Raw genomic sequence first — 13,116 nt, 5'->3', positions numbered from 1 at the left:
CCAAAAATGGGCGCCAACCTTCATTTTCATTCATTAGTTTAATTTCCCACCAAAATTTGGGATTACAACCTTATAAAGGTGCGGTTCTTCCAGATCTGTTTTTCACACAAAAGCTGTGATCTTAGAAGCTCCAAACACCAAAAAAAAAAAAGATGGGTAGAAGGAAGGATTTAACAAGTGAGGAAAGGCAAGCCATGGCCTTCTTTCTTCTTCAAAATTCAACAGATGGGAAGCTCCACCATGGGACTATCACTGCTGCCATGGCGAAATGGGGGTGTTGTCGGAGCTCCGTCTCGCGTTTATGGCAGGCTGCAAAAAAGGAGCAAGCACAAGGTCAATTAGTATCCGTTCAAAGCAAAAAAATCAACAAATGTAGAAGAAAAAGAGTGCAAATAGATTTAGAACTCATATCTAGTCTAGAGTTGCATAAAAGGGGAACCATTCGAAGACTAGCAACAGGTATTAATTGCTCGAAGAGTACAGTGGGCATATGGATCTCAAAGGGGCTGATCAGAGCTCATTCAAGTGCTATCCGACCCGATTTGACGGCTCCCAACAAGTTATTGAGGCTACGGTTCTCTCTTGAACAAATTGAATATGATAGGATATGCAATGTCCTAAAGTTCAAGAATATGCACAATGTAGTGCACATTGATGAGAAGTGGTTCTACATCACCAAAGCAAACCACAAATTTTACTTAACTCCAGAGGAAACTGATCCACATCGCACTTGCAAGAGTAAGAAGTTTATCAAAAAAGTTATGTTTAGTTGTGCAGTGGGCAGACCTCTATTTAATGAAGATGGGAGTGTGTTATTCGATGGTAAGATAGGGATTTTTCCTTTCACAGAGATGGTACCAGCCAAGAGAACAAGCAAGAACAGGCTGGCTGGAACAATGGAGGAGAAGCAAATCCAATCCATCACTAAAGAAGTGATGAAGGCCTGCTATATCTCCAAGGTATAGCCAAATGTAGCAAATATTTGCATTCAAATGTACCCAAATCCAGTTAATTGAAGTTCATTCCAGTTCATTACAGTTTATTGCCTTTATATACAGTTAATTCCTGCAATTTGGGACAAATGGCCTCAATTTGCAAGCAAAACTATATATATACAGCAAGATAATGCAAGGCCACATATTAAGGACAATGATCCAGATTGGAGAGCTGCTGCAACAGCCAATGGATTTGATATCAAGATTATACATCAACCTCCAAATAGCCTAGACACCAACATCAATGACTTGGGTTGGTTTAGGGCCATTCAGAGCTTGCAAGTACAATCAGTGGCCACAACTGAGCATGAGCTAGTACAAGCAGTTGAAAAATCATTCGAGGAGCTAAGTCCTCATACTTTAAATGCAGTTTTCTTGAGCCTACAAGGATGTCTAATTGAAATCATGAAAGTAAGAGGGCAAAACTGTTATAAGCTTCCACACATGAAGAAAGGAGTGCTTTCAAGGCAAGGTGCACTTCCAATGTCATTAGAGGTGCCAAAAGAACTTGTGGAAGAGTGCATTGGATATTTGATTGAAAAAGGAGTTGTTGAAGGCATAGACCAACTGAAGGAGCAATTGGGATTACATGATGATGCATATGGAGCAATGGAGGCAGCCTTCAATCAATTGAGCATGATTGAGACTGCCTCCACTTAGCAACATATGCAAGAGTAGGAGCATAGTTTTTGTAAAGCTTGTGTGAATGCATAGTTTTTGTAAAGCTATAGGAAAGCTTGTGTGAATGCATAGTTTTTGTAAAGCTATAGGAATGCTATAGGAATGCATAGTTTTTGTAAAGCTATAGTGTAAGGAATGCTTATAAAGATGTTGTTTTCAGTTTAATGCATATGAATGCTTCTAAAGATGTTGTTTTCACTTTTTTGTGAAGATCAGTTTTTGGCAGGACAAACAAGAGGGACACAGCCCTCATACCAGCAATAACACTCAAACAAGAGGGACACTGCCCACATACACAATACAATTACGCACAAATCTTGAACTAGGGCACACACCATATGCAATCACAAACAATTAGTCACAAGAGAAAACCAGGGAAGCAACCATCAATAAACCAAATGGGGACACAACCCACAATCTCATTTTTTCATAGTTTTAATCATAGATTCTTAGCATTTTAGGGGAAAAAAAATTAGCAGCAACTTCATCATCTCAGCATTCAGTCCATCTACCACAATCGCACTCATGGAAACAACACAGAGGGTCACACCCCTCATACCAACAACGCATATACGATCACAAATATCGCAACAACAAAGAAAGATCTCACCCTTTCAATTCCGGAAACATGGTATAGACCATCCTTCGCAACAAGGGGGAGCACCGGAGCCACCATTCGCCGCTGACGACCTCTTCCCGCTCGCGCACGACGTCATCCCAACTCTCCGTGCATAGGAGAGCGTCTAGATCCGAATCTTGCGGCTTCATCGCAGTAGAGGGGCGGCGATAGATGGGCCGCCGGATCGGACTCCTTGGAACCCTCGAATCCTCCATCAAAGCACCACCGGCGGACTCCTCAGAACCCTGGACTCCGCCGCTCCCATCATAGAAAAAACCAGACGGCGGTGACGGCAACGGAGGTATATTAGCAAAGAATTCTTCGTCCTCCGAATCGGGGACGAATTCAGAGTTCAAATATGCCAACCAACTGCTATTATCGGCCATAAACGCGTAGATCTAGGGTTCCAGAGAGAGGCGGAGAGGCCGATTGGGGTTTTGAAGGAGGGCGGCGCGGATGGAGGCTGAGGACGGAGGCCGATTAGGGTTTCGGAGGAGGGCGGCGCGGATAGAGAGTGAGGACGGCGGAATCACGGGTTTCGGAAGAGGGTGGCGCGGATGGAGGATGAGGAAGGAGGAATCCTAGGGTTTCAGAGAGTGAGAGAGGCGGAGAGGCCGAGAGAACTTGAGAGAGAGAGAGGCGGATAGGCCGAGAGAGTAGGAATCATAAAAGGTTTTTTTATTGTTTCTTATTTATAGTGTAATTAAGGTTAAATTAATTAGTGTATTTTAAAGGCTAATTATTTCCTTATTTGGAAATGAGTCTTTATTATTGGGACACCCCAATAAGGAAAGTAGGTCTTCAATAATGGGACGGAGGGAGTAAGATATTGAAGAAAAAATATCAAGATTACATAACATATAAAATAAGTTGGTAATAATAAAATGTCCAACTTTGTTAAAAAAAAAATCCAACAATAGTTTGAACTGATCAAAACATCTAAAAAATACAGAAAAGTGAAATGATGAGACTTTATAATATTTTGTCATTTTTTAATTTGTATATCTAAATATTTTATGTTAAGTATTCGGGTTTTGGGCTAGCCCATCAGGTTAGTTGGGCCGACCCTATCGGGTGTCGGGCTATTTGGTTACGAGCTAGTTGGAATTTTTATCGGGTTTAAAATTTTCAACCCTAACCCTCTCGGATTGACAGATTAATCGGGCTAGCTCACGGGTTTCGGGCTGAATCGACATCCCTAGTGACTTGTGAGAATCGATCGATTTTGGGAATCAACAGTTGAACACCATTTTGTGTCATATAGGATTTTTGAGAATTCCATAAACTTCTTTAAATAAACAATTTTACTTTTTTGGGTTAATGGCATGTAAATTAATAAACTATGACCCAATTTTGATTTGGGTACCGCAATTCAATGTGCATCATGGAAATTCCTACACCATTAATTTGATCTGATTTAGTTAGACCGCAAATTTTTCGGTGAAAAATTGATGACATGGACAACTGAAATCCTACGTGGATACACCGGACTTTACTCAAAGCACAGTCATTTTAGTAAGTAACAAACGACGTCGTTTCCCAATTTTCCATAGTTTCCCTAATCTAATTCCCAATTTTCCATAGTTTCCCAACTCTGAAGAAAATCCAATAGGACAATTTCACCGATAGTAGGATTTCACCGACAATTTCACAAATATGTAGAAGGGATCGCGACATATGCAGGAGAAGTACTCCGGCGAGACGTCGTACTTGAAGAAGCATCGGCCGGAGATGGCGACGAGGCACCACGTGTCCAATCGGGCTTCGAGCTTATTAGTAAATCTTCGAGCTTCGTACCCACAAATGCACTCGAGACAGCCGTTCACGAACAAATTCAAAGATTTCTGAAACCCCGAATTAAGTTGTGATGAATTGAGCGGAAGCACTAAAATGAGGAGAAGAAAATTGACGGTTTTGTGAGTGATTTTGTGGGTTATGATCGGTGTCGCCAAAAATGGGGAGAAAGCACACAGAGGTGCTTGGTCGCGAGGCGGCGGTGGTACGGATGTTCGTCCGCAGAAGGGCGAAAGTCGGCGGCCGCAATTGCTGATGTGCGTGGTGGTAGCAATGGTAGTCGGCTTTGAGGAAAGAGAGAGACGGGTGGTGATTGATTGAGGATCTAGGGCTATGCGACGACTCTGTCGTTGTTTCATTTGGAGCATAGAAGAGATGATACAGAGGGGGAGAGAGAGTAGTGGAGGCGGCATTCGCAACTCGTTGGGGTCGCCGGATTCCAGAGGAAGGCGACGGCTTGGGGCGTGTGTCGTGAGTGTGTCTCTATGTATGCATGTTCTATTGAGTCGGAGATGGGAGGTCAGAAGGAGATCCTAGGTCTTGGTATTCCCAATGATAATTGCTAAATATATACTTTGTCGACCATGTGCAAATGTAGTGCCAATCTACCAAGCATCTAATCTGTAGCTTGTCAAAAGCTACTCGGATTGCATCGTATATTGTTGTTTTTATCATCTTACAGAACCTCGATTGCGAATGGAACTTATCTTACAGCAACTGAGGTCAGAGAGAGATCAGGCGGCGGCCGGCGTCAGCTACTTTCGCCGAATGAGAAGGGAGAGAGACTGGGGGTGCTATGTGTGAGTGTGTGTGTGTGTGTAATGTTGAAGACGAGCGTAATGTTGAAGACATTACACATGGATGCCACCGCAACATTAATTTGACAATGGATGCAGTAATTGTTTATGCTTTAATTCTTCGACGATACATGGATGCCAACGCAACATTAATTTGACACGTATGCAAAATTTCCAAATTACCCTCACCAGGAATTGGTCAGAATCCCTAAATGGAATCAAATTGATAGTGTAGAAATTTCCATGATACACATTGAATTGTCGTATCCAAACCAGAATTCGGTTATAGTTTGATAATCTAGGCGCCATTAACCCTACTTTTTTAGTGTTAACCAGTTAAAATTATACTCTTTCCATTCACGACATGTTGTCCTAAAGAAGAGAGGCACAGATTTTTAAAAAAAAATTGTCTTGTTTATTTAGTTAGTGGAGAAATAGGCCACAAATAAAGAAAAATGAACAAAATTAATGAAGTTAGTAAGTGGAGAATAGGGTTCACATGTTAGTTAATAGAGTAAGAGATCCACAAATTTACTAAAAATAGATTAGGACAACTTTTTGTAGACTGACCAAATTATGACAATATTTCGTGGACGGAAGGAGTAGGAAATTTCAGGGACGACGGTAGATATTGGATCCAGTCTGCAAATCCATTTAATTTTTTTTCTTTTTGAATTTCAACCTTGCAAGCATTGGACTCAATGGATCGACTTTGAGCTATTCTTAAAAAAAAATGTATTTGGAGTAAAGATTTTGAGACCGAGATTCGACCCATAAATAGTAGTATATATAAATGATACATTTTTCGTTCCATTGATAATTACACATTTGATTCGAGCACGAAAATTAAAGAGGGGTGTTATAGAGTATAAAGTAAGTAAGAATCACATATTAAGATAATGTGCAAAGTAAGCTTCTAATGTAAAAAGTAAATGCTATTTTTTAGTATGGGCAATGGAACAAATGAAAAATGAAAGTGATATCTTATCAATGATGAAGTTACTTTTTATTAATAAAAAAAATCTAAAAAAATCATAGATAAAGTAGACTAAGAGCCGGACCTCATTAAAACATTCTTAAAGGAAACTCAATGGAAAAAACTTTAAGAAGAAAAAGAGTATTCGTCTAAAAGCTAACCGTAAGAGGCGGAAATGAAAAGAAAGCAAAAAGGAAAAAGAAAAAAAAGAGGAAAGAAATGAGAGAGCAACAAGCAGCGAGCTTCAAACTAACCATCACCCGCCAACTGCCCCTATCCATATCTTTCCTCAAAGAGAAGGAACGACGAGCTGCAATAGAGCACTCTGGACTAACTGTTTACCTCGTATTTGGGTAGTTTTGCGTATGTTTCCGTTGTGCATTCGAGCATGTTTTATATCTTTTTGCCCTATTTTTCACGTGTTCGATGATCTTTTTGGTGTACTATTGTCGTGTGCAGGATTCGTGAGTCGTTAAGCATTTTCAGCATCGTTTCGAGCGATTTTCGGAAGCAGACTCACGGCCGCCGCCGTGCCACGGCGGCCGCCGTCCAGACGGCGGCCGCGGCCCCACGGCGCGGGCCGTGCTCTTTTTTTTTTTTGAAGGAATCTGCGAAGCACCCTCACAGCGGCGCCGTCTCACGGCGGCCGCCGTCTCACGCTTGTGGATTTTCTTTCGATTTTGTGATTGTTGCTTGAGGACAAGCAAGGATTTAAGTGTGGGGGGGTTGTTTCCCTCGTATTTGGGTAGTTTTGCGTATGTTTCCGTTGTGCATTCAAGCATGTTTTATATCTTTTTGCCCTATTTTTCACGTGCTCGATGATCTTTTTGATGTACTATTGTCGTGTGCAGGATTCGTGAGTCGTTAAGCATTTTCAGCATCGTTTCGAGCGATTTTCGGAAGCAGACTCACGGCCGCCGCCGTGCCACAGCGGCCGCCGTCCAGACGGCGGCCGCGGTCCCACGGCGCGGGCCGTGCTCTTTTTTTTTTGAAGGAATCTGCGAAGCACCCTCACGGCGGCCGCCGTCCCACGGCGCCGCCGCCCCTGGCCAAATCCGGCAGTTACGGATTTTCGTATAAAAACCCATTTTTAGGGTTTTTCTTGACACCTTCGATCAGAGCAGCCTCCTAGGCGAATTCCACACCTTTTCCATTGTTTTTAGAGTTTCTAAACATTTACTTTCGCCTTGAGATTCATTGGAACGCTATTGATGTAATTCAACTTTCGATCGGATTAGATTTCTTGGATTGCTACGTTTTGTAAGAACTCATTTTGATTCTCTTAGTTTATATGAATCCCTTGGTTTATTTAAATCATTGTTTTATGCTTTTGATGAATGTGATGATTTGAGATTATGCTCGTTGAGTCTTAATATTTTACGTGAATCGTTTGATCGTTTTTGTTGCCTTCGGTTTTCTTTCATTGGAGAATGTTAGGGATTCTTTTTATGGAGATTAAGGTTTTCTTTGCATTCGAATCTTATGCTTGATTTAGTTTCTTGCCTAGGTAGTAATTAATCTTTGATGTTTGCGAGTTTATGATCGTTTGGTTTAGAGTTCGTGATTGAAACCCTAATTGATTTCATTAATGTTCAAATGCCATGTTCTTAGTCTTTATATGTTTTCTGCATTAGTTAATGTTTATTGTTTCCTTCTGTTTACGTCTTGGTGATAGAGTGTGAGACAGTGTCAGACCCAATCTTCTGATTAGAGTGTTTAGATTTCCTTTCAGTTCCTTGTGAGTAACACGATTAGAGCCCTGCTAAGTCTTCATTGTGAGACGACTTGAGTCACCTTACCACCCTAGGACGACCTCGTATAAATTCGAGTCCATCCGCTAGGTGTTTCAGGATGAGTCAAATTTTGGCGCCGTTGCCGGGGAAGGCTTTAGGCATTTGATTGTGTTGCATTGTTTTCCGTGTTTATTTTTATTTCTTTCTTTTAACTCGGTTATTTTCTCCCTCCGGTGCGTTTGATTTATTTGTTCGTGTTGTGTATGCAAGGACGTAGAAGTTTGAAGAGAAAGCTTGCACCTTACTACGACAACATACATCGACCCCGTGAGATCCTTTCAAGCCTGGAGGAGGAGTCCGAGTCCAGTTCGAGAAACCTTGTGGAATCACAGTTTCGAGAGGAAGACTGTGAAGAGAGAATCACTTCCAACCCCATTCTGGAATACTTTGAGGATTCACGCTCAGTTGACTTAGAAGATCCGTTAGAGAACGGCGAAGGGCGTGAGCTAGAAGAAGAAGAAGTTCATCCCAATCCTCACCAAGAAGCCATGGCGGAGCGGAATGTACAGTACATGGGAGATTTCTCCAGGCCGGTCATTGGGAACATTAGCACCTCAACGATAGTGCTTCCCACAGCAGTCCGGAATTACAATCTGAAGCCCAACGACTCAAACCTGTTGCCGCTTTTTCATGGGATTCCCAGTGAGGACGCCTTACAGTTCACTGCACTCAAGTGCAGACCTTCCCACTGTTGGACCTCACCGAAGATCAGTTGAGACTCAAGTGCCTACCTTATGCACTCAAGGACCGGGCGAGAACGTGGTTATTGTCCTTGCCGCCGAACTCCATCACTACATGGGGAGAGGCATGTGAGAAGTTCATGCTCAAATACTACCCTAATCACAAGACACAGGAGATTAGGAGCCAGATAATGAACTTCATGCAATGAGCTGACGAGCCTCTCCACGAGGCTTGGGAGAGATTCCAAAAGCTCCTCCGCCAGTGCCCACAGCACCAGTTAGCACCCGTCATGTTGATGCAGTTTTTCTACGACGGATTGATTCAGACGGCACAGTTTATGGTGGATAGTACCGCTGGGGGCAACATTGCCCGAAAGACATCTGATGAGCTCCAGGAGATCTTCAACACACTTGCCGCGAGTTCACAACAAAAATCAGTCAGAGGAAGGAGGGTTGAAGCCAATGTTGTAGCCCCAAACAATGAGCTGCAGAAGCAAGTAGCGGACTTGATGAGGCAAGTTCAGCATCTAAGAATGAACCAGGTGGAACCTCCACCCGTTCAAGCACCGCCAGCTCAGGCACCGCCAGCAGAAGGATGTGGCATATGTGGCGACTTTAGCCACGGAACCAACGAGTGCCACCGAATGGGGGAGTTCACACCTGAAGGGGAGGCAGAGGTCTATGCTGCCCAGGGATACCCAGGGAGACCTCAATTTGAACAAAGGCCCATGTTTAATCAAGGGCAACAAAATTCCAACTCAGGGTGGAGAACTCAGCAGAATTCTGGATGGAGGAACCAAGCGCCTGGCCAAGGGTCGGGATCAAATCAAGGAAATCAATTCCGTCGTCCTCCTCAACAATTTGGGTATCAGAACCAGCAGCAGTTCTACCCACCTCAGCAGCAGGTCCCATTTCCTCAGCAGCAGAACTACCCTCAAGCTTATCAACAGCAGCAGTAGCCCCCGCAGTATCAACAGTATCAACAATTCCCTATGCAACAAGGGAATTTTCAGCAGCAGCAGCAATTCCAGACTGCCCCCCAATAGTTTCAGAAGCAAGCTCAACCGCAGAAGCCGTCCCTCGAGGACACCATGCAATCCTTTATGGAGATGACCAAACAGAACATGGAGTCACAGTCTGCTACAATCAAACGTCTTGAGACGACCGTTGGACAACTCTCAGGGACCTTGAACCAGATGCAACAGCAGCAACAACCAGGGAAGCTCCATGGCCAAGGATTGCAGCCTCATCAAGCTCAAGCTGTCACAGTCCTACGGAGTGGAAAAAAGGTGGACAACAAAGTGGAGATCCCTACTGACGAGCCCCCTAAGGAAACTTGTGAGGAGGAGATGGTGAAAGAAGTACCCCCACCGAGAGAAGAAAAGCAGCAAGGAGAGCCCTCGGTGAAGCTTCACAAGGTCACCAAGCCTTACAGACCACCGATCCCGTACCCAGGTCGGTTGAGGAATGAGAAGCAAGATCAACAATTCACCGACTTCTACAATATGTTGGCAAAGGTGAATGTCAACTTGCCACTTCTGGACGTGATCAGAAATGTCCCAGCCTATGTGAAGTTCTTCAAGGAGCTGGCGTCTAAGAAGAGGAAGTTTGTTGACAACGAGAAGGTTCTTGTGTCCGAGGTTGCCAATTCCATCATGCAACAGCCCCTGCCACCCAAGCAACGAGATCCAGGTAGTTTTGTTATCAATATTGCTTTGGGGAATGGTAAGGAGGCCTCGGGTATGCTTGATTTGGGGGCAGGAATTAATTTGATGTCGTACTCTATTTTTAAACAATTAGAGTTAGGTGATTTAAAACCCACTCGAATGTGCTTGCAATTGGCAGATAGATCAGTTAGGTATCCTTGTGGGGTCATTGAGGATATCTTAGTTAGAGTGGGTGGTTTAATCGTGCCTGTCGATTTTGTTGTACTTGAAATAGGAGAAGTGCATGAGAATGGCAAGGAACATACTTTACTGCTAGGAAGACCATTCATGGCCACCACTAACACGTTGATTGATGTGAAAAATGGAACAATAAAGATGATCGTGTTAGGAGAGTCCGTGTCCTTTTCTGTGCATCATAGTCGCGCTTTGCCATCATCTTCATTTACTAATGAATGCTCCTATATAGATGCTATTGATGGTCTCGCCGAGATGGTTTATGTGCAGGAACAAGAGATAGTGGAGGTCTTTGCAGGATCGGCGGATATGGAGGAGTTTGCTCGGGAAGCCGAGGAAAGAGAGAGAGAACGAAGAGGCAAACTCCCCATTGATGAGCCTGTGGTGCTTGAAGATGCCACGAAGTGCCAAAAGCCCAAATTGGAACTCAAGGACCTCCCCAAACACATCAAATACGTGTACTTGGAAGAAGGAGAGGAGAAGCCCGTGATAATATCCGCCGAGCTCACGCATGAGCAAGAAATGACGTTGATGGAAGTGCTAAGGAGCAACAAGTTGGCATTTGGTTGAGTCCTTGCCGACATTAGTGGCATTAGCCCCGCCACATGCATGCATCGGATTCACCTCGAGGATGGAGCAACACCTAAGAGGGATGGTCAACGAAGACTAAACCCCGTCCTCATGGAGGTAGTACGCAAGGAGATACTCAAACTATTAGCGGAAGGGATCATTTACCCTATCGCCGATAGTGAGTGGGTAAGCCCGGTGCATGTGGTGCCCAAGAAGGGAGGTATCACGGTTATCCTCAATGACAACAAGGAGTTGGTGCCGACCCGTCCGGTAACGGGTTGGCGTATGTGTATTGACTACAGGAAACTAAATGCCGTCACAAAAAATGATCATTTTCCTCTTCCTTTTATTGATCAAATGTTGGATCGTTTAGCTGGTCATGATTTTTACTGTTTCCTTGATGGTTTGTCAAGTTATTACCAAATAGCAATCGCGCCGGAGGACCAGGACAAGACGGCGTTTACCACCCCATTTGGTACCTTTGCGTGGAAGAGGATGCCATTTGGGCTGTGCAATGCACCAGGGACCTTCCAACGGTGCATGATGTCGATCTTCGCGGAAATGATAGGTGATTTTGTTGAAATTTTCATGGATGATTTTTCCGTGTTTGGTAATTCGTTTAGTGATTGCTTGGGTAAAATTAATTTGGTTTTAAAAAGGTGTATAGAGAGTGGGCTAACTCTTAGTTGGGAAAAGAGTCACTTCATGGTGACTAGTGGCATCGTTCTTGGCCATGTTGTGTCAAAAGATGGTATAGAGGTTGATAGGGCTAAGGTGGAGGTGATTGAAAAATTACCCCCGCCAATTGATGTGAAAGGAATAAGGAGTTTCCTAGGTCACGTCGGGTTTTACTGGCGTTTCATTAAGGATTTCTCTAAGATTACCCAACCTTTATGTCGTCTGCTTGCTCAAGATGTGAATTTTGATTTTGATGAAACTTGCATGCATGCTTTTGAATTGCTGAAGCTTAAGTTGAGCACTGCACCTGTTGTTGTTGCACCCAATTGGTCATTGCCTTTTGAGATTATGTGTGATGCATCAAACTCCGTTGTAGGAGCCGTTCTTGGTCAATGTGTTGATAAAATGTTGCGTGTAATTTACTATGCTAGCTTGACTTTGAATAGTGCACAAGTGAATTATACCACCACTGAGAAAGAGTTGCTTGCTGTGTTTTTTGCTTTAGACAAGTTTCGGGCTTATATCATCGGGTCTAAAGTAATCGTCCATAGTGATCATGCGGCTCTAAGATATTTGTTGACTAAGTCCCAAGCTAAGCCACGCCTTATCCGTTGGATTTTATTATTGCAAGAGTTTGATCTTGAGATTAAGGATAGGAAGGGGAGTGAAAACTCCGTTGCCGATCACTTATCTAGACTTGAGCATAATGTGGTTGAATCGAGTCAAGATGTCATACATGAGTCCTTCCCGTTTGAACACACATATGAAATTGCCTCTGTGCCTTGGTTTGCTAATATCGTCAATTACCTTGCTTGTGGGGAATTAAGACCCGATCTAACATCCCAAGAGAGGAAAAGGTTTTTGGCTACTTGCAGGCAATATTATTGGGAAGACCCTTACCTCTTTAAGTTGGGAAAGGACGAGGTGATTCGAAGATGCATCCCGGATGTGGAGCAACAACAAGTGTTGAGGCTCTGCCATGAAGCCCATTGTGGTGGGCATTTTGGTGGACAAAAGACGGCTCATAAGGTCCTCCAATCCGGTTTGTTTTGGCCCACTCTTTTCAAAGATGCTCATTCTTTCTATCTCGCTTGTGATCGGTGCCAAAGGGTTGGGAACATTGGGCGCAAGAATGAAATGCCCCTCACGAGCATTCTTGTTGTTGAGATTTTTATGTGTGGGGCATAAATTTCATGGGCCCCTTCCCTATGTCATATGGTTTTGAGTATATTTTGCTTGCCGTAGATTATGTGTCCAAGTGGGTTGAGGCCATCCCCACGAGGACATGTGATGCTAATGTGGTTTTGAAGTTTGTGCAGGAGAACATATTGTGTAGGTTTGGATTCCCCAAGGCTATCATCAGTGATGGAGGCAAACACTTCTGCAACAAGCTTTTTGAGAAGCTTATGAGAAAAAACGGCATCACTCACAAGGTGGCCACACCTTATCATCCTCAGACCTCGGGGCAAGCCGAAACAAGTAATCGGCAAATCAAGGGCATACTGAAGAAGACGGTCCAACCTTCCCGTAAGGATTGGTCACTTAAGCTCAATAATGCCTTGTGGGCGTATCGCACCGCCTTCAAAGGAGTCCTGGGAATGAGCCCCTACCGCCTTGTCTACGGTAAAGCAT

The 13,116-nt window shown here is 43.7% G+C and overlaps 2 protein-coding genes across 2 annotated transcripts; both read left to right on the top strand.

Moving 5' to 3' along the window:
• The first annotated feature begins 152 nt into the window (after nucleotides 1–152).
• Nucleotides 153–1,655, top strand: LOC131023314 (uncharacterized). Its single transcript, XM_057952860.1, has 3 exons — nucleotides 153–738; nucleotides 850–959; nucleotides 1,059–1,655. Exons 1-3 carry the CDS (start codon nucleotides 153–155, stop codon nucleotides 1,653–1,655), a joined length of 1,293 nt encoding a protein of 430 aa, XP_057808843.1.
• A 7,789-nt stretch (nucleotides 1,656–9,444) lies between these two features.
• On the top strand, nucleotides 9,445–10,806 carry LOC131023313 (uncharacterized). Its single transcript, XM_057952859.1, has 2 exons — nucleotides 9,445–10,027; nucleotides 10,181–10,806. Exons 1-2 carry the CDS (start codon nucleotides 9,445–9,447, stop codon nucleotides 10,804–10,806), a joined length of 1,209 nt encoding a protein of 402 aa, XP_057808842.1.
• The last annotated feature ends 2,310 nt before the right edge of the window (nucleotides 10,807–13,116 follow it).

The sequence above is a fragment of the Salvia miltiorrhiza genome, chromosome 4, assembly GCF_028751815.1.
Source record: "Salvia miltiorrhiza cultivar Shanhuang (shh) chromosome 4, IMPLAD_Smil_shh, whole genome shotgun sequence".
In the NCBI taxonomy this organism is placed as follows: domain Eukaryota; kingdom Viridiplantae; phylum Streptophyta; class Magnoliopsida; order Lamiales; family Lamiaceae; genus Salvia; species Salvia miltiorrhiza.
This window is presented reverse-complemented; position numbering and strand designations above follow the sequence as displayed.

Excerpts from the sequence above, each read along its gene's own strand:
- LOC131023314 (XM_057952860.1), top strand. The coding sequence starts at position 153 with ATGGGTAGAAGGAAGGATTTAACAAGTGAGGAAAGGCAAGCCATGGCC. Across the intron at positions 739-849 it reads TCCACATCGCACTTGCAAGA|AGATGGTACCAGCCAAGAGA; the intron begins GTAAGAAGTTTA and ends TTCCTTTCACAG. Across the intron at positions 960-1,058 it reads AGGCCTGCTATATCTCCAAG|TTAATTCCTGCAATTTGGGA; the intron begins GTATAGCCAAAT and ends CTTTATATACAG.
- LOC131023313 (XM_057952859.1), top strand. The coding sequence starts at position 9,445 with ATGACCAAACAGAACATGGAGTCACAGTCTGCTACAATCAAACGTCTT. Across the intron at positions 10,028-10,180 it reads ACCCAAGCAACGAGATCCAG|ATAGATCAGTTAGGTATCCT; the intron begins GTAGTTTTGTTA and ends TGCAATTGGCAG.